The sequence below is a fragment of the Chionomys nivalis genome, chromosome 11 (assembly GCF_950005125.1).
Source record: "Chionomys nivalis chromosome 11, mChiNiv1.1, whole genome shotgun sequence".
NCBI lineage: Eukaryota > Metazoa > Chordata > Mammalia > Rodentia > Cricetidae > Chionomys > Chionomys nivalis.
This window is the reverse complement of record NC_080096.1, coordinates 5240582-5258729: the sequence shown is the minus strand read 5'-3', so window position 1 is coordinate 5258729 and position 18148 is coordinate 5240582. Positions and strand designations below refer to the sequence as shown.

The window sequence follows — 18148 nt, the reverse complement described above, 5'->3', positions numbered from 1 at the left end:
ATGGCTCAGTGGTTAAGAGCACTGGCTGCTCTTCCAGAGGTCCTGAGTTCAATTCCCAGCAACCACATGGTGGCTCACAACCATCTGTAATGACATCTGGTGCCCTTCTCTGGCGTACAGGCATACATGGAGGAAGAATGTTGTATACACAATAAATAAATCTTCAAAAAAAAAAAAAGATGTAGCAACAGGCGGATCCCTGAGTTTGAGGCCAGTGTGACCTACAAAGTGAGGTCCAGGACAGCCTTGGCTACATAGGGAAACCCTGTCTCAAAAAACAAAAAAGAAAAATAAGTAAATACACAAATGAAGCACAAAGAATAAGGAAAACATGTATGCTGTACTACTTCTGTAAGAATGACCAGATCCCGGGGCAAGATACTCACCCTAACATTGGTCTCATTTACCTCTTTGGGTCCGGCTGCTCCAGAAAGGAAGCTGACTCTGAACAGTGTGTGTGTAGAACACCCTCACATCTTGAGGGGCAAGCAGGTCGACAAAGCGTGAGGACGTCAAGAAATCTTTCTTAGAGTTCAGGATCGAAGCAGCCTGCTCCGAAATGTGCACTAGCCGTCCAGACACAAGTGAGAACACTGCCACAAAGGTATCCTGGGAAAGACAGATCAGACAAAAATTGAGAAACTTACACACAATACTCTCTGAAAAGTCAGTTTCTTCTGGATTTCTACCACAATCCAAGGCTTAAAATACATGCGTGTGCCTACACGCACGCACACACCCCTCGTAAAGAACAAAGCTTCCTAAATAGTTTTCTCCAGCATGCTTCTTAGCAGTCATTATAAAAAAAACACCAGGCTTCCTGAAAGTTTGATCTCTACGCCACAAGCCCACACCAGCTCCTGAGCAGACTAAATATATATGCGGCACATAGGCTTTTCTCTTCTGCTAACAGCTCTCTCCCAGGAGGGGACTGTCTTCCTGTCAGTCATGCAGGTTCTATGCTTAAAGACCAAGTTCAAGATCTGCCTCCTTCTCCTTTCATCGCCTGATGAAGTTTAATATTCAGGAGGATGCCTACATGTTTTTCTTTGGGTTCACCTTCTTATTTAGCTTCTCTAGGATCACAAATTATAGGCTCAATGTCCTTTATTTATGGCTAGAAACCAAATATGGGTGAGTACATCCCATGTTCCTCTTTTTGGGTCTGGCTTACCTCACTCAGGATAGTGTTTTCTATTTCCGTCCATTTGCATGCAAAATTCAAGAAGTCATTGTTTTTTACTGCTGAGTAGTACTCTAATATGTATATATTCCATACAGAGACAGAGACCCACATTGGAGCACCGGACTGAAATCTCAAGGTCCAAATCAGGAGCAGAAGGAGAGAGAGCATGAGCAAGAAACGCAGGACCGCGAGGGGTGCACCCACACACTGAGACAATGGGGATGTTCTATCGGGAACTCACCAAGGCCAGCTGGCCTGGGTCTGAAAAAGCATGGGATAAAACCGGACTCGCTGAACATAGCGGACAATGAGGACTACTGAGAACTCAAGAACAATGGCAATGGGTTTTTGATCTTACTGCACGTAGTGGCTTTGTGGGAGCCTAGGCAGTTTGGATGCTCACTTTACTAGACCGGGATGGCGGTGGGTGGTCCTTGAACTTCCCACAGGGCAGGGAACCCTGATTGCTCTTCGGACTGATGAGCGAGGGGGACTTGACTGGGGGAGGGGGAGGGAAATGGGAGGTGGTGGTGGAGAGGAGGCAGAAATCTTTAATAAATTAAAAAAAAAAAAAAAAAAGGTCTGCCTCCTTCACAAGCTGCCCTCCACAGACCTCATTACATAAGAATTGCGCCTCAGGTCCTTTTCGCTTCATCACCGACTTCATTGATAATCGGCCACTGTGCTTGCTCGTGTGGACCTGTTTCCCTGTCTAGACTTATGGTGAATGTTTCCTCAGAAGTTGCTTCTTTAAATACCTACTACAGGGGCTGGAGAGATGGCTCAATGGTTAAGAGAACGGGCTGCTCTTCCAGAGGTCCTGAGTTCAATTCTCAGCACCCATATGGTGGCTCACAACCATCTCATAACTGTCATAAGATCCAATGCTCTCTTTCTGGTGTGCAGATGTACATGTAGACAAGAACATACATAAAATAAATAAATCTTTAAAAAAATAAATAAACAATAAACACCTACTACAGCACTAAGCTCGTTAGTAGAACAAGTTCTCTTAGGAGACACTACACAACTCCTTGTAATACCTACAAAAACATTAAGTTAAAGCGATGCTCAAATTTAAATATCAAATTAAGGCGTCTCCACCATCAATAAAATATGAGGCTTAATTACTGTCAAGAAGAGATGTATATACGCACACAGTAAAGGTCTCTTCCAAAACTTCCCCATAAAAATGACACCTCAACTCACCTGCTCTACCTAATCCAGCTGCTACAACTTGAGGGAGTAGTATTGGAACTAAGAATGATACAAATAGAAAGTAACAATTTGGAGATTAGAATAAGGCGCAGGAAATTACTCTGCCATGTTCGGTTGGCTGCTTCTTTCCTTTTTATAGTAGAGAGCATGGGATGCTGAGGGGAGGAAAGAACCTGACAGCTCACACACGAGGCTGCCCTAGAGCGCGAGCTGCAGTCTACCTTCAGACGCTCTGCCACAGGCCGGAGACACCACACAGCACCTTCTCAGCAGTTTCACCTTTGTTTACCTCAGCAAGAGACGCTTTTAATGACTATTTTAACACCTAGAGAAGGTCCTTAGGAGAAGTCACCTCATTCATTGGAGAAGGCAAAACTCATGAAATCTTACTGTGTTCTTGGAAGCATGTTCAGAAGTGAGACTGGCCAGCTCCTCAAGACCGTGCGCAGACACTTCTGTCTGAGGTGTTCCATGTGGACTGAGATTTGAGAAAAAGTCTCTGTTTGCTAAGAAACACAGGGAGATAAATGGGTAATCCAGTGAAAGCAGCATCTTTAGGAAGCCATGTCTTAGCACTATCAAGCTGACTTATTTCCCTCAAAACCAGGTCATGTTTAGCTTGCATCAAAAATATGGTCAGTTATACAAACTTAAGACTATGAATTTTATAAATCCTGCATGCTCTAGGTTACAAGGGACAAAATTTATTTACAGTTCTAAAGTTAAAGAAATTAAAAGTCCACACACACATTTCTTTATGGAGGAAGCATTAAGCATGCACAAACTAATTTGTCACAGGTGAAGCAAAGAGGTTTGTGCTAAAGACACAGCAACTTACAGACTACTCAAGAAGGAAAGTCAGAGGGGAAGGAAAAATGTTTGTCCTTTAATTTAGTCAATTTTTTATATTGTGGTTGCACTTCCAAGACATGTGCATGACAGGAAAGCATACATGTCTTTTCTCTTGGAACCTCCAAGGGAGACAATGCTTCTTGAAAAAGGTCTTCAAGTCTTAGTTTGACTGCTAAACTCTACTCTTGCGACAGATCTGCAGCGACTGCAGTTAGTAAACTCTCTGACAGATCCCATCCTCCTGGCTTTGGAAAGCCCAAAGTGTCACTTCATAACCAGACTCGCTTGACCTGGCCACAAAGACGCTCAAGCCTCTGGAGAACCCCAGTGCACCCTATTCTTTGCAACTCATTTACCTTGCACGCTATGCACACAGCGTACGGCATAGTTAAGGGCATCTAGGGTGCTGGGTTTAGTGTGTCTCTCGGCTGGAAAATACTTTTTCACTTCTTGGACAATCATTATAAGTTCTTCAGATATTCTGTTTCTGTCGTCATGTTCACTGAATAGAAAAAACACAGAAGAAATGGCAATGGTGGACATTCAGAAGTATCTGTTGTTTAGGTTGTTTGGACGCACCAACTCACTCAGGTTTAATGTCCTTTCTCTTGCAGGTAGGGGACATTTGACACTTTCCAACCTCCCTTCAGCCCTACCTAACTCCGTCGAATTCTTTAACCACTTTGCCACTTCTTTGCTACTCAGGTAATTTACTCTAGTAACCCCTCCTCCCATCGATTCTCATTCAACTGTCCGAAAGTTCCCTGTCATGTCATCTGCTCCAACACTCTGCCCCCAGGGTCAAAGATGTAACAAAAAAGTTGTTAGCCAGCTCCAGGGAAGGCTACCCGGCGTCACCTGTGGCTGCTGTCCACGAAAGTGCCCAGCAGCGGCCCCTCCTGTCCCCTGTCGTGGGGACAGTCGCCGCCGACTGCCGGGTCTCCACAGGGGTCCATCCCGCCTGGCAGCCCTCAGTTTGCAGCCAGCCACCAAACCCGGCTTGTTTGGGTCCCTGCCATCGCCTTCGGGAGAGACTGGTCGCCGACCACGCTCATCTGAGGGGCACTTTTCTCCTCAGCATTTTCACAGTCTCCGCTCGGGTGACGAGCTACACCGCCGGAAGCGGGCTGGTCGGACCCCGCCGCGGCTCTCAGGGAGCTCGTTCAGCCCGAACCAACTTTTCCGCCGTCCATGCTGGGAAGTCGGCGACCATCAAGAAACGTCTCAGAGCGCACAGTTCCGGGGCGACAGCCCGGGCAGAAGGCCGGGGCAGAGCGGCTGATCATGCAGCGTCGGAGGCCTCCCTCCAGCCAAGCCCTCGCCCACCCGCGCGCCGCCAGGTCTCGAGGCCAGCCTCGTGCTTAGCCGCCGCCGGCCCCGCCCCCCTGCGCGCCAGGGCTCCGGCCACGCCCCTCCGCCGCGCGATTGGTCACGGCGGCCGGCTACGAGAGGCTCCATTGGCCAGGGGCGGTCCGGGGCGGAGTCAGTCTCGGCACGGCGGGGGTTACATAACCGCGGGCGGGGGGGGGGGCGGGTGCAAAGGCCCCGGAGAACCTTACATAACGCGCGGGTCGGGCGAGGTCGGCTTTCGGCCAATCCCGTCCGCCAGGAGCCCGGGTCGGGGGCGGAGTGGCCGTGAGGACGCTAGGGCCTAGGCGCGCCAGTCTACGGCTGGGCTTCCCGGAGGCAGGGCCTAGGAGCTGTCAGTCAGGAGGGGGCGGGTCAGGGGCGTGGCCTGCGCGGCCGACAGATGAGCGAAGCCTGGTTTCCCTGCGGCACTTGTGAGGCTCCTCGAGGGGACCCCGTGCTTTGGCATGAACGGTCTTCTTGGTTTCCTATTGTTTTAATCTTTTCTAAACTTGCTGTCTCCTCCCGAATGCCAGCTACAGGCGAATGGACCCAGGTAGAATCCAACCGAATTTTCAGAAATAGAAATTTAATGATACAAGGTAACTTCCCTGGCTGCCCTGAAGTTACAGATTCATTTAGCAACAGGAGGAAAATAAACATATGTAAACGACGCCCCCTTTTCCAGGAAACAGCCGGGACGCTCTTTTCATCTATCTCTACTCTTCCGAAATGAAATCAACAGGGCAGAGCTCCAGCCTTCTGCTGCCTGGGTACAGCAAGAAGACACGGGGGTGGGGGTGGGGGTGGGAGATGGTGCAGCGGTTTAGAGGGGAGCGCCTACTCGTCCGTCCGTTGGACGATTCCCAGGCACCCTCTATCAGGTGCCTCACAAGTGCCCGTAATTCCTGCTCCAGCGGATCCAACGCCCTCATGGATAAAAGCACTTGCACGCACGTGCACATATACAGACACACAGCAGAGAAATAATAAAATCTAAAAAAAAAAGGTACACTCAGTATTTTTTGGATGAATGAAAGATGTTCTAGGTCAAAGAAGAGGAAAGTGACAGAGGGCAGTTATCCACATTATGTAGTGGACAAATCACCTATTTTTCAAAGTTTTTCTCTACACCGGACCACTCTACTGCCAAGCTCTTCTTCAAGAAGCATTTATTATACAGCTACTGTGTGCACACCTGAGCAGAGATTATTGTACTCTCTGAGGAGAGGACAAAAGTCTCTACACTCAACATACAACACAAATGACCCCTGAAAGTCTGAGATGACGATAAAGAAGCTGGTGGAATGGGAAGGATGGAGGTTAAGGGAGGAGGCAAGAGGATTGGGAAATGGACTGGAGGATGTTTTCACTGAGAAGGGGAAACTGAGCCTCAGTGGTGCTTGGGGTGAGGGAAGTGGGCGGGCCGACAGCGCCGAAGAGCACCGCATCTGCCAGGCCATCCTGGTGCAGAGCAGGTTAGTTGCTGAGAACCTGTGAACGTGTGAGCTGGAGCGAATGGAGGGCCCGACTATTTGTATTTACCTATCTGGCTGGTGGGAGTGTGGTGTGCCAGGGCCAACTTTCCAGATTACTTCCAGAAGACCATATTTTAAGAAACCCACAGGCCACATCCTATCTTCAAGCAAGCTCCTAACTCATCTCTGCACCGAGAAGCACTTTCATTTGGGATGTGTGACACTGTTGACTTTATTGGGTCTGGAATTAGCTGAAAGGCAACCTGCTGGCCAGGCAATCCTGGAGGATTTTCTTGCTCAGATTACAGGAAGTGGGGAAGACCTACCCTATGTAGGCAGCAACTTTTGGCAGCAGCCCAGGTAACGATGATGGAAGAAGGATGCTCTGCTTTTTGCCCATGTGATGTGGCTGCACTTTGCTGTTACCAGATCTCAGCTTCTCTGGGCTTCATGGCCCGAAGACCAGAGGACTGGAACTGCAGAAGCACTTGGCCTCATGAACTGAACAGCTACTAAGTTCTCTGTAAGGGAATGGTGGGTTGGAACAGATCAGCTCAGCACACCCCAAGGCCAAGGTCTCAGCACAAAGGAGATTTATTTGCCCCAAAGGAACAAAGGGCAGAGAATAAGAGACAAAGATAGGGGATAGAGGATGAGGGAGAAGGGAAGGGAACAAGGTAGAAGAGGCAGGGATGTTTGTCCTGGAGGGAGACAGACATAGTGACCCATAGGAAAATGGCAGCTTATAAAGGAAAAGGGGAAACCCCATGTTTGGATGAGGTCTTTAATTTTAATTGGGCATGTTAATCAGGTGAGCCAAAGGGGGGTTTTTGATTGCTGGACTTTAATACTTTGATAACTGGACCTTGGTAGTCAGTCACAGGAGGAGTGAGTGGCCGAATAGGGGAATAGACCTTGGGGGCTAGCCTTAGGAATGTAATCTAATGGTTTTTTAGGGAGGGAATAGGAGAGAAGGGCAGGGCCTGCCAGAGTCATGTCTGTCATGCTTAGGCCCACTAGAGTTCCATCATTCCCAATCTCTTCAGTGTGAAGCAGATGATATCACACAAGCCAATCTAATAAACCTACCTCTAATATATATTCATCTTATCAGTTCTGTTGTCCGAGGGAAGCCTAGCACAGGACGGGATCTCCAGCTGCTCAGGGACACTTGTACTGCAGCAGAGGTGGGTAAGAGACAAAAGTTAGTATGTTGGGGGGGTGCAGCAAGGAGAAGTTTTAGGACACGGATCAGGTGTACCCACCCCGCTTCAAGGAACACAAGACAGGATCACGTTAATAAACAACTTTATTTAGGACATCATAGCGGGAAAGTTCCCAGCTAAATGCACAGACAAGCGAGGTATTACTGTGTTAACGCAGGAGCCAATGAGTTACATGGGTCTGAGTATGGAGGAGACAGCACCAAGGTTGTGGGTCAGACCAGGACAGAGGCCCTAGGCTGATGCTGCTTTCCCACAGTGGGGCATTCTTTCAATAGTTATACTGTTTCAGTAATGTCAGGGGAACAAATAAAAAACTGGAACCAGACTCTATTATGCCTTGACTGATGCCACTTTGCACACACAAAATCCAGGGCATTCTAGTGGCACTGCCATAGGCAAAGAAAGCCTATTTCTTCCTCACTGATTTCTTATGTTCATTCATGCCTGAACTCTCAATTTTGAACCATGCCTTGATGAAAGTCTCAGATACACAACGAAAGTGTTTCAGATGGCAATAACTATGGCTTAAGAGCAACAGGCATCTTCGCTTAGCTCTCCACTTGGAAGTGGCCAATACCTCACCTCAAGCATAACACAGAGGACTGGTTTAGGAAGTGGGGTATGAGCAAAAGCAGAAAACAGCATTCAAGATCTCTGGTCTGTGCAAACTGACGTGAGGCTGCGGAGCTGCTGCTCACACCGCGCTAGCGACCTAGCTACCGCAGCCTCTAGTTCAGTCTGCAAACTGCGGGCTAAATGCCTTATCTATAGGTCTGACTTTAGCTCGCCTCTATAACTCTATAAAAGAAACCAAATCTGAAGGAGTAGCATTATCTACAGCACAGAAAGGACTGTAAAAATGCTGAAGGCTCACACAGAATTAACACTTTTTTCTTGAAGGGCACCTTGAGTTACATTTGGCACATTGTTTGAATTTGTCTATTAGGGACAGACTTATGGACATTTTATTTGTATTTAACTTTTGGCAAAAATACTTTGGTCATAGTTCTACAAAAACATTTTAAAGGGTTATTTTTGATTAAAATACTCTGAGAAGTGATACACAACAAGAACAAAAAAGTAAACATCTTCACACCTAACAGAGAGCATCTTAAATACAGCAGGAGTCAGTAGTGCTTATAGAAAGGAGGGTCCTCTTAAGGAAAAGGAGCCAGTATCAAAATAAGGCTCACCCTGTTATTGCCACCGATTTTTACTAGGCAGTAGTGTTCTTCTTGGAAGGCACAAGTTGGGAATCTAATCACCCAAAGGTTTGAAAATGTGGTTTTGAAGACGATGTCAGATGTGGGGACAACTGACTGAATAGAATCCCCTTCCTGGAATCCACAGGGAGTCATCAGTGACAACACCCACCTCGACTCCAGCACTCTGGAGCAGCAGAAGTCCTCTTTCCTAGTCGGTGCATAGCTCTGTGAAGGCACTGTGCAAAATGTGGGCAGGGCAGCTCACACCCCCATTTGGAGTGTATATTTAAACAAAGGCAGATTTCCTAGGCACTGAACTGTATGTAAACTAACAAAAATAATCATTTGGACCAAAAAAAAAAAATAGTAGGTAAGCTCAATAACATAGCAGGTTCTAAGTAGAAAGTCTTGAAAACGCTCCTGAACAGTAGGCTTCGGTTTCACCAGGTTCTTCATTAAGAGACACACCACACTAAGAAGCAGGGAAGATTTAGAAACAGTGGAAAGGGCAGTTTAGTCTTTTTGCATAGATACTCAATATGGACTTCTATTGTCTAAATAAGGACAGAAAGAAATTGATTTGGCCAGTTGGGATGGAGCAAGGTGGTCTCAGCTAATCACTATATTATACAAAGGAAACATAAAATGATACAGGAAAGAAAAATTGACCAGTCAGTAGGAATGATATTCCAGTCTCAAAGGATGTATGTATGTATGTATGTATGTATGTATGTATGTATGTACCTATCTAAAACACCAGACTTTATTACACAAATCAAATATTTAGGGTCAATATGGTGGTGGTACATGCCTATAATCCTAACACTTGAGAGGTTGAGGTAAGAAGATCACAAGTTAAAGGTCAGGTTGAGTTGAACAGTGAGACTCTGCCCCAAACCTCCCTCTATACCACCATCCCAAAAAACTCTCAAGTATTCAAATTATTTGGTAAAGAGAACCTTGAAATGAACTAACCTTCACCCTTTGCTCCTGCACATGCAAATATCTGTGAATAAGGGGGGAACTCACCAATAATGATGATGACAATAATCACCAGGACACTGATCCCTATCGCCCACATCTGCAACAAGACAGGTCCATTTAACATTGCAAAAACAGACAGCGCTCACTGAAATAGCAAGCACTGTAGTGTGAAATAATTTATCATTTCTAAAGCCTAAATTTAACGTTTTCAGTTAAGGTCTAAAATTTAGTTATGGGCTTTCAAAAATGTGTTCCAATCCTCCGCGGCCCCTGGAAAAACAAATTTCCACACAAGCTACTGATTGTCCCATGTATCCTTTCTAAAGAAAGCATGTCAGAAAAGTATTTGCAATGTAATCACAGACGCTCTCATCTGCTAACTATGTAAGCCTGCTTTGAGCAATATTTGTATGTGGCTTTCTCTTCTTTCATTGAGCAGGAGAACTTCTTAGCATTTAACTTTTGAAATCAGAGCCATTCCTAGAATGGCCTGCAAACTGAGCATCAAAGCCAGAACTACCTTATCAGTGTGTTCTCAGGGCTGGTTTGGGACAGTTCTATTCTGCATATCTTTTAACTTTAGTACAAAACCTGAGATTGGATTCCAAGCTGTGAGCAAGGAAAAGTGAAGCAGACTCAGGTTGGCCCAGATCCACCCAGAGTCACAGAATGCAATGCTGTGGCCTATGCAATACTCTGGCATGGAGGGTCTGAAGGGAAGGTCTGTCAGGAGGGCATTACCTTGCAGTTCTTCCACCAGTACTTTCTCTTCAGCTTGGCAGCACTTGTTTCAAACTGAGAAGCACCTGCCTGCAGTGCATCTGCGCGATCATCTAGTTCCGAGAGTTTCTGATCTCTTTCTAACACCTTGTCCACGTTGACTCTCATGATATCAACCACCTAAACGGACATGGTTCCAGTTACACAAGAAGGAGAGGAAGAACAAAACTCCACATGAACTCTACGGGCACCTCCCCCGCCCAGGTCAGCATTTTATTACTTTGAGGTAAACTTTCACTTAAAAAAGGAGGCCCAGGTCTTTGTAATAAATCCACTTAGCAAACCGGTGAGAGAAGGGAACATCAATAATGGGCAGTGCTGGGGAAATCCACACTACCACTGTATGCCAGCTTCCTCTAAGGTCTGAAACAGAACAGGGCACTCACTTTCATGGCTCGACACTGGCAGTTCTGGCCAGGGCAATCAGTTAAGGAAACAAAGACATCCTAGTTTAAAGGAAGAGGATATCTACTGCTCCATGTAAGAAATTCTACAGAAAACCCTAAGACTCTTTCAAAGGAGGCTAGTGAGTTGACCCAGCAGGTCAAAGTCCTTGTTGTCAGTCTGATGACCCGAGTTCAATCCCTGGGACCCACAAGAGAAATGGAAATGGTGGAAAGAGAAAACTAACTCCTCAGATGCCCTCTGGCCTCTGCATGTAATGGATGTACTGCGAGTCTTCCAGGTGTGTGCTATCAGTCATTCCTGCTCTTTTACGGCAAGATGAGTAGTAGTGAAGGAAAACTCCGGGATGCCCATGGGTCAGTTAACCTGGATTCCATAGCACAGCACAGCAGAAACATGAGAGTTTGCCTTAACAAGATGGAAAAAGAGAACCAACTCAAAGAAAGTTGTCCCCGGACCTCCAACACATATACCATGGCACATCTGTGCCCACTGAAGTACCTCTACCCCTTCTGTTTTACACACACACACACACACACACACACACACACGTAAGTCTTTAATAGCCTTCAAAATCTACTACAGTGAATAAATTCAGTAAAGTTTCAGCACCTAAGATAAATATATAAATTAGTTATTTTTCTACATGCCAGTAATAAGCAATTTGAAAAGGACATTAAGAGAACAATGTCCTTACCAAAACATCTGAAAACATAAAACCACAGAAATATATTTAATCAAAAACAGGTGTGGCAGTCTGCTCCTGTGACCCCAGCACTGGGGAGGCAGAGAGAGCAGGTCCCAGAGACTCACGGACCTATTAGTCCAGTCTCCAGATAAGCTCTGGTTGCAGTGTAGGACCCTGTCTCAAAGGTGGAAAGAAAATAGAAGAAATAGAAGAAAACTCCTGACTTTGAGCCCTGGTCACCACATATGTACACAAATGCATATGCCACACCCACTCATGAAAGAAAAATCAAAACAATACACAACACTGCTGTAAGCTGGGTACAAGAGTACATACCTTCTAGCATTTAGGAGGCTAGGGCAAGACCTCATGATTCAAGGGCAGCCTGGACTATACCTTGTCTCAAAACTAAGCATCCCCCCGCCCCCCCCCCCCCGCCGATTGCTATAAAAACTAGAGTCTTAGTAAGGAAAGACACCCATGTTTGCAGTTGGAAGACTTAATACTGTGGAGACAGCAGTATTCTACAAGAGACTGACAAAGTCAATACAATTCCAACAGCTTTTATCCCCTCAAAAAACACCTGTCAAATAATATCAATTCCAGTGGCCTTTTTTCATATATAATTTCAAAGAACCGAGAATAAGCAAACCAATACTAAAGAGAGAGCTGCAATGGTCATACTTCCCCATTTCCAACCCGGCACAGAGCTGGAGTGATGAGAAAGGTGACCGCGGAGCAGGTCAGTGGAGAGAGCTGGGAACCTGGACACCTGCCTGCACATCTGCAGCCAACTGACTCATCGATCCTGGGGCTGGGATGGAACCTAAGTCCATATCCTGAGCTACAACTAATTTTCAAAAGGATGCTAAGACCATCAAATGGAGAAAGGATATTCTTTTCAACAAACAGGGCTGCCACAACAAAACAGCCATAAGGAAAGAATGAAGCTGTATTCCTGTTTCATTTTCTATACAAAAAAACTCAAAATAGACCAGTGAGTTAAATTTTAGAGCTAAGAGATAAACATTTTTAGAAGAAGAAAGTAAAGCTTTCTAGTTTGTTCAGTTTCTACTGCTGGGCTAAAACACCATGACCAAATGCATCTTGGGGCAGAAGGCTTTAATTTATCTTCCAATATCCAGGGAAGTCAGGGCAGGAACTACTGATGCAGATGACAAGGAGGAATGCTGTTTATGGGATTGCTCCCTGTGGCTTGCTCTGCCTGCTTCTTACACCATCCAGGACCACTTTCCCAGGGGTGGCATCAACCAATAATAAGCTTGGTCATCCCACATCAATCATCAGTCAAAAAAATGCTTGCCCATAGGCAAATCTGGTGAGGGAAATGTTCTCAAATGAGGTTCCGTTTTCTAAAATGACTCCAGCTGGTCTCAAGTTGACATAAAACTAGTCAGCACACAGCTTCAGGTTCTTAGATTTGGTATCAAGAGCAACAAAAGAAAAAAATTAAAGTAATTGGGGCCGGGCAGTGGTGGAACAACACCTTTAATCCCAGCACTCGGGAGACAGAGGCACATGGATCTCTCTGTAAGACTAAGGCCAGCCTGGCCTACAAAGAGAGTTCCAGGACATCTAGAACTGTTACACAGAGAAACTCTGTCTCAAAAAAACAAACACACAGCTGGGCGGTGGTGGCACATGCCTTTAATCCCAGCACTTGGGAGGCAGAGGCAGGTGGATCTCTGTGAGTTCGAGACCAGCCTGATCTACAAGAGCTAGTTCCAGGACAGGCTCCAAAACCACAGAGAAACCCTGTCTCAAGAAAGCAAAAAAAAACAAAAACAAAAAAAAACAAACACACAATAAAAGGACAGGGAGAGAAATTGGGCTTTATAAAAAGTAAAACCTTTTGGCATTAAAGTATACTATAAAGATATGAAGACTCAACCAACCTAGAGGATGGAAATACTTATGAACTACATATCTGATAAATGTTAGAATTGAAGAATCCATAAAAGAGCCTTGTGAGTTAAGATGAGAAAGACGACACAATAAAATCAAAAGGAAGCGTGTATGAGACACATTGCTGTAATCCTAGCCCTTGGGAGGCTGAGACAGGATGATCTGAATCAACAGTAGCCTGAGCTACATAGTAAGTTCCAGGTTAGCCTGTGCTAACAGCAGTAACACAAAAGGGGGTAAAAGACTTAAACAGTCATTTATGGCTGACATGCACTAGCAAGATGTTCACTATCACTAATCATTGATCAAATCATTAATTCAAAAGCACAGGGAGATGGCACCTCCTGCTTGCTAGGATGGCTGCAGTCCCAAACTCAGAGCACTAGGGACATCAGACACTGCTGTCAGGAAATAAGCTAGTGTAGGGTAAGTAGTCACAGAATTATTATATGAACCAGAGATGCTATTCTTAGGTCCACACCCTGATGAAACAGAGATGAAGAGACATTTAAAGATCTGGCTCCAGGATATTTACAGCAGCGTTACAAATTAAGAACAGCTCAGCTACCATTAACCGTGAATGGATAACAAGTCATGGTTTACACGGATCATGAACTACCTCTCTGCTAAAAGAGGGGATGAATGCTAGCACAGCCTACAGCCTGGGTGACATGGAAACACTACGGTGAGAGAAGCTTGACAATGATCCCTGAACATGCTACACCTAGACTAGGTACAAGGCAGAAAGAGGGAAGGGTGAGTAATTACAAAAGGAGTGCTTCTCAGCAGTGATAAGAGTTCTGAATGCAGGACAGTGTGATTTGTGCAACCCAGTGATCACACTAAACAAACTACACAGGGGATGAGACTTCACCTCAAAGAACAAAAATGCAATTCTCTTTAAAATTCCTCTAATTTCTAAACAAGGGTACAATTTGAGTTTGCAAGTGACAAAACTAGTATAAAAGTCTAAAATACTCAGAATTAAGTTCATAAAGAAACCATCATATCCAAATATTATTGTATGATTTAATAACAATATGTAAGAACTAGTTTTAGGGCAATTAAAAGCAGAAAGATTGTGCCAGGAGGTGGTGGCTCATGCCTTTAGTTCCAGCAGTTGGGAAGCAGAGGCAGGCAAATCTCTGAGTTTGGGCCAGCCTGGTCTACAGAGTTCTCGAGACTGAGGACGGCCTGGGCTACACTGAGAACCCTATAAGAATATAGAAGTAGGGAACTGGGAGGTGGTTCATCAGTTAAGTGCACTGGCTGCACAGCAGCTGACAACCTTCTGCAATTCCAGTTCTAAGGGTTTTGATGGCCTCTTCTGGCCTCTGTAGGCACTGCACACATGCAGTACACATACATGCAGTCAAACACTCACACAGATGAAATAACAATAAATCTTGAAAAAAAAAATCCTTACTGCTGCCCTTGGTCATGAGGTCATGCTTGGCACCAGGCTGCAACAGTCATGATGACCCTGCTCCAGCGTGTATGTGACCACCGGGTTACTTGTCCCTGTGGGATTTGTCTTTGGATGCTATCTAGACAGAAGGGATGACCAAAAGCTAAAGGCCTTCTGGAATAAGACTATGCTCTTTCAAAGGGAATTGAGACCCAATGAAGAGGTTAGTTGGAAGTAATGCCTGTGGCTAAATCACAGGATGTTTACATTTTAAAGTTATCAGAGAAATAAAAATGTTTATTATTTTTTAAATAAGGAATATGGAAATGTTGGCCTGAGGTTCTCACAGTTTCTTTACTGTACACATGAACACACCCAAACAAAAGACATCGTAAGAGTCCTCTAGCTTGAGAGTTCCAGAGAGAATGCTGGGCTACAGCAGTTCCACCTTCAATGTGTCCCTCAACAACTGCCAAAGAAAGCATCAACAAACCTGCCTATACCAGGTAACTAGTAAACCTGGCTATAGGACACACAGCAAACAAACAAACACCAGATCAGAAAGACTTGACCCTTCTTAATTATCCTATTCTACAAAGTGGCTCTGAGGACATACTTTGGGGACAGGGTCATCTGTTTTAGGTATCTGATTTGATAGTAGATAATTAAGTATGAAACCAGGAAGAGTCCACTTTGTGCTTAAAACACAGCTTCTACAACATGCAGGCAAAACACTCCTACACATAAAAAATAAAGACTATGAAAAAAGAGAATATGGAAATACTGGTCTGAATTTCTCACAGAATCTTCCCTGTGGTCCTCTAACTACACATCTAGAAAGAAGACGTCTACATAGTCAAAATTTATACTCGCACATTGATGATGCTTTTTTTCTAACAGTAATTTTTTTAAAATTATGTATGTGTGTGTCTATGCAGATGCATGCAGCTGCCCTTAGAGGCCAGAGTTAAAGGCAGTTGAGTGGCCCAAAAACGTGTACTTGGAACCCAACCTGGATCCTCTACTAGAACAGTAAGTGTTCCTAACCACTGAGCCATTTTCTGCAGCTCCAGTGACTGACAGAATCCTACAGAATTCCCATGTCTGTTTAAAAGTTACACTTCAGATTTTAGAGTACTACCTCATCTACTTGATTCTGTGTCTGCTGGAGTCTGCGGTTACTGCCAGCGGCAGCACTTGAACTTCCTGAAGGCACACCTGTGGACCTGAAAGGTAGAAGGCAGAAGCATGAGTATGTTATGATTTCCAATGCACTTACATAAGCCAGACTTGGTAAGGCAAACACGTAATCCCAGTGCTCCTACAGTGAGATGGGAGGGGGAGACATGAGAGCTTTGGGCATTGAGGGCCAGCTAGTCTGACAAACGCAGCACCATCTGAAACTGTCCTCACACCGTGTGTGTGTGTGTGTGTGTGTAAACTTTTATGTCATGACTCAGTCTTTTTTTTTAATATTTATTTATTATTTATTATGTGTACAATAGCCTATTTGTGTGTATGCCGAAGGCCAGAAGAGGGCACCAGACCTCATTACAGATGGTTGTGAGCCACCATGTAGTTGCTGGGAATTGAACTCAGGACCTTTGGAAGAGCAGGCAATGCTCTTAACCACTGAGCCATCTCTCCAGCCCCATGACTCAGTCTTATACTGAAATTTTTTAAAAAGAAAAACAGTCCTGCAGTAAGAAATAAAGGAATACATTTTTTTTTATACTCCCTTGATTATTCCCAAGACTGTCCCAGTTGATGGTGACCAAAGTCTGAAACATTTCTTGTATCAATGAAGTGCATGATTCTAAGACTGGATACCTCTACTTTTGGTCTTCTTAAAAAAACAAACAACAACAACAACAAAAAAAAAAAAAAACTTGCTTTAGGGGCTGGAGAGATGGCTCAGCAGTTAAGAGCACTGACTGCTCTTCTAGAAGTCCTAAATTCAATTTCCAGCAACCACATGGTGGCTCACAACCATGTATAATGAGATCTGGTGCCCTCTTCTGGCCTGCGGGCAGACATGTAGGCAGAACACTGTACATGATAAATTTAAAAAACCAAACTTGCTTTAGGACACACAAATGTTTAAGGGCACCGAGTATTCGCCTGATTTTTTGTTGGGGCAAGAACTGTCTTATTATAGTTAGAAACAATCACAAAATAGCAAAATGGAGAAGTAGTGCTTGGGTTTGTGTGAATGGAAAGGTGGGCTGAAGCAATTCTCTCTTGGGAAAGCCATCTTCCACAGGTTCTTCGAATGCTCTTTCACTCACGCCCACTTTTCATAACTACTCTTGCTTTGAAATCCTTAAGACCTCCATTAAACTCCTCCTGTGTCTACGACAGCGCCTAAGGTGAGCCTCACTACACAGCAGTCGTCCTGTCGGTGATTCAACAGTTCTTTGAAGTTTGCACCGTGTCTATCACCAGGACACGACACTTCTGATGGCTGTCTCACAGAACTCCGGGTCTGAGAGGGAAACAGATAAACCGAGCTCTGGGGCCAAACGGTATCCATGTGTCCTCCTATGAATCCTAACAGCTCTCTGAAGAGGATAGTCTTCCCCTCTTCATCTTACTAAAATTTAGAATGAATATGTAGCTGGCTAAAGTGAAGCCAGGTCTAGTTTAATTCTTTGAATGAGATGTCGGGCACAGCAGTCTGACCAGGTACATCTTAAGTGGTGTCAACTTTGGGTAGAGGGATATTACCCATTTACAAACAAGAGTATTTTCTGCTTAAAAGGGAAGCGAAACCCACGGCCAAGGGCTGCTGGGACCGCGGCAGCTCTTCTGAGGTCGCCACCTGGGCCTCACCCCTGGCCATGCTCGGGTTTCCCGCACTTTCGGGGGCACCACCGCGCAGGGAGCGAGCCTCAGCTCGGGGTGGCCCCTCCAGGACCTCGGGGAAGGAACCACGGGATGTGGCTGCAGCTTCCTCTGGAAGCCGGTGCCCCACCCTCGCCCTTCCGCGTCTGCCCGCCAGCTCGCGGGGCACTCCGGGACGCCGCGCCACCCCGACTCGGCCCGCAGCGTCCGAGGGCAGAGTGCACCCCGGGGCCACCGCCCACCTCGGGCCCAGGGCGCTGCGCGCAGGCCCGCGAGGCCTCCACCCGAGTCCGGGTCCCGTGCAGCGGCCACCACGCCTGACGTGGGTCCCAGGAGGGGGCTGCGGCCCCCGGAGCCCGCCTCGCCTCGCAGCGTGGCGCGTCACTCACATTTTGGCGGCAACGGTAGCGGCGGCGGCGGCAACCAGCCGAGGGTCTGCGGACTCGGCGAGCGACCGAGGCTGCGGAGATGGGCGGGGCTGCGGTGACGTCACGAGCAGGGGCCGGACAGGAACCGAGGAGGAGCTCCCGGCCGCAGAGGGCGCGCCGGAAGTGGGCGGGGCCCAGGCGCGACGCTCGGGCTGTAACGGCCTGGCCGAGCA

General features: G+C 46.1%; 2 protein-coding genes across 8 annotated transcripts in view; both read right to left on the bottom strand.

Annotated features, from left to right (window-relative positions):
* Per3 (period circadian regulator 3) overlaps positions 1-4596 on the bottom strand; it is a 66885-nt gene extending 62289 nt beyond the window's left edge. For all 7 annotated transcript variants that reach the window (XR_009057980.1, XM_057784076.1, XM_057784079.1 and 4 more), the window contains exons 1-4: positions 4115-4596; positions 3613-3758; positions 2795-2910; positions 408-609 (exon numbers count right to left, since the gene is read on the bottom strand). Coding sequence is in view for 6 of the 7 variants with exons in the window: in XM_057784076.1 (XP_057640059.1) it covers positions 408-609; positions 2795-2910; positions 3613-3758; positions 4115-4212 (562 nt within the window). In the remaining variant the exon portion in view is untranslated. The remainder of the gene's footprint in view (positions 1-407; positions 610-2794; positions 2911-3612; positions 3759-4114) is intronic.
* Positions 4597-7378: 2782 nt separating this feature from the next.
* On the bottom strand, positions 7379-18030 carry Vamp3 (vesicle associated membrane protein 3). The gene is made up of 5 exons (XM_057785567.1): positions 17937-18030; positions 15845-15929; positions 10238-10396; positions 9542-9593; positions 7379-8984 (listed from the first exon to the last, which is right to left on the bottom strand). Coding segments are annotated over exons 1-5 (315 nt in total). The 5' UTR covers positions 17939-18030; the 3' UTR covers positions 7379-8967.
* Positions 18031-18148: the final 118 nt, after the last annotated feature.

What these genes read in the sequence shown, in the direction of transcription:
- Vamp3 (XM_057785567.1), bottom strand. An exon ending in CACAGAATCAAGTAGATGAG is followed by an intron (nt 10,397 to 15,844) that starts GTAGTACTCTAA and finishes ATGTCCGTTTAG; the next exon opens with GTGGTTGATATCATGAGAGT. An exon ending in ACTGGTGGAAGAACTGCAAG is followed by an intron (nt 9,594 to 10,237) that starts GTAATGCCCTCC and finishes GTCTTGTTGCAG; the next exon opens with ATGTGGGCGATAGGGATCAG.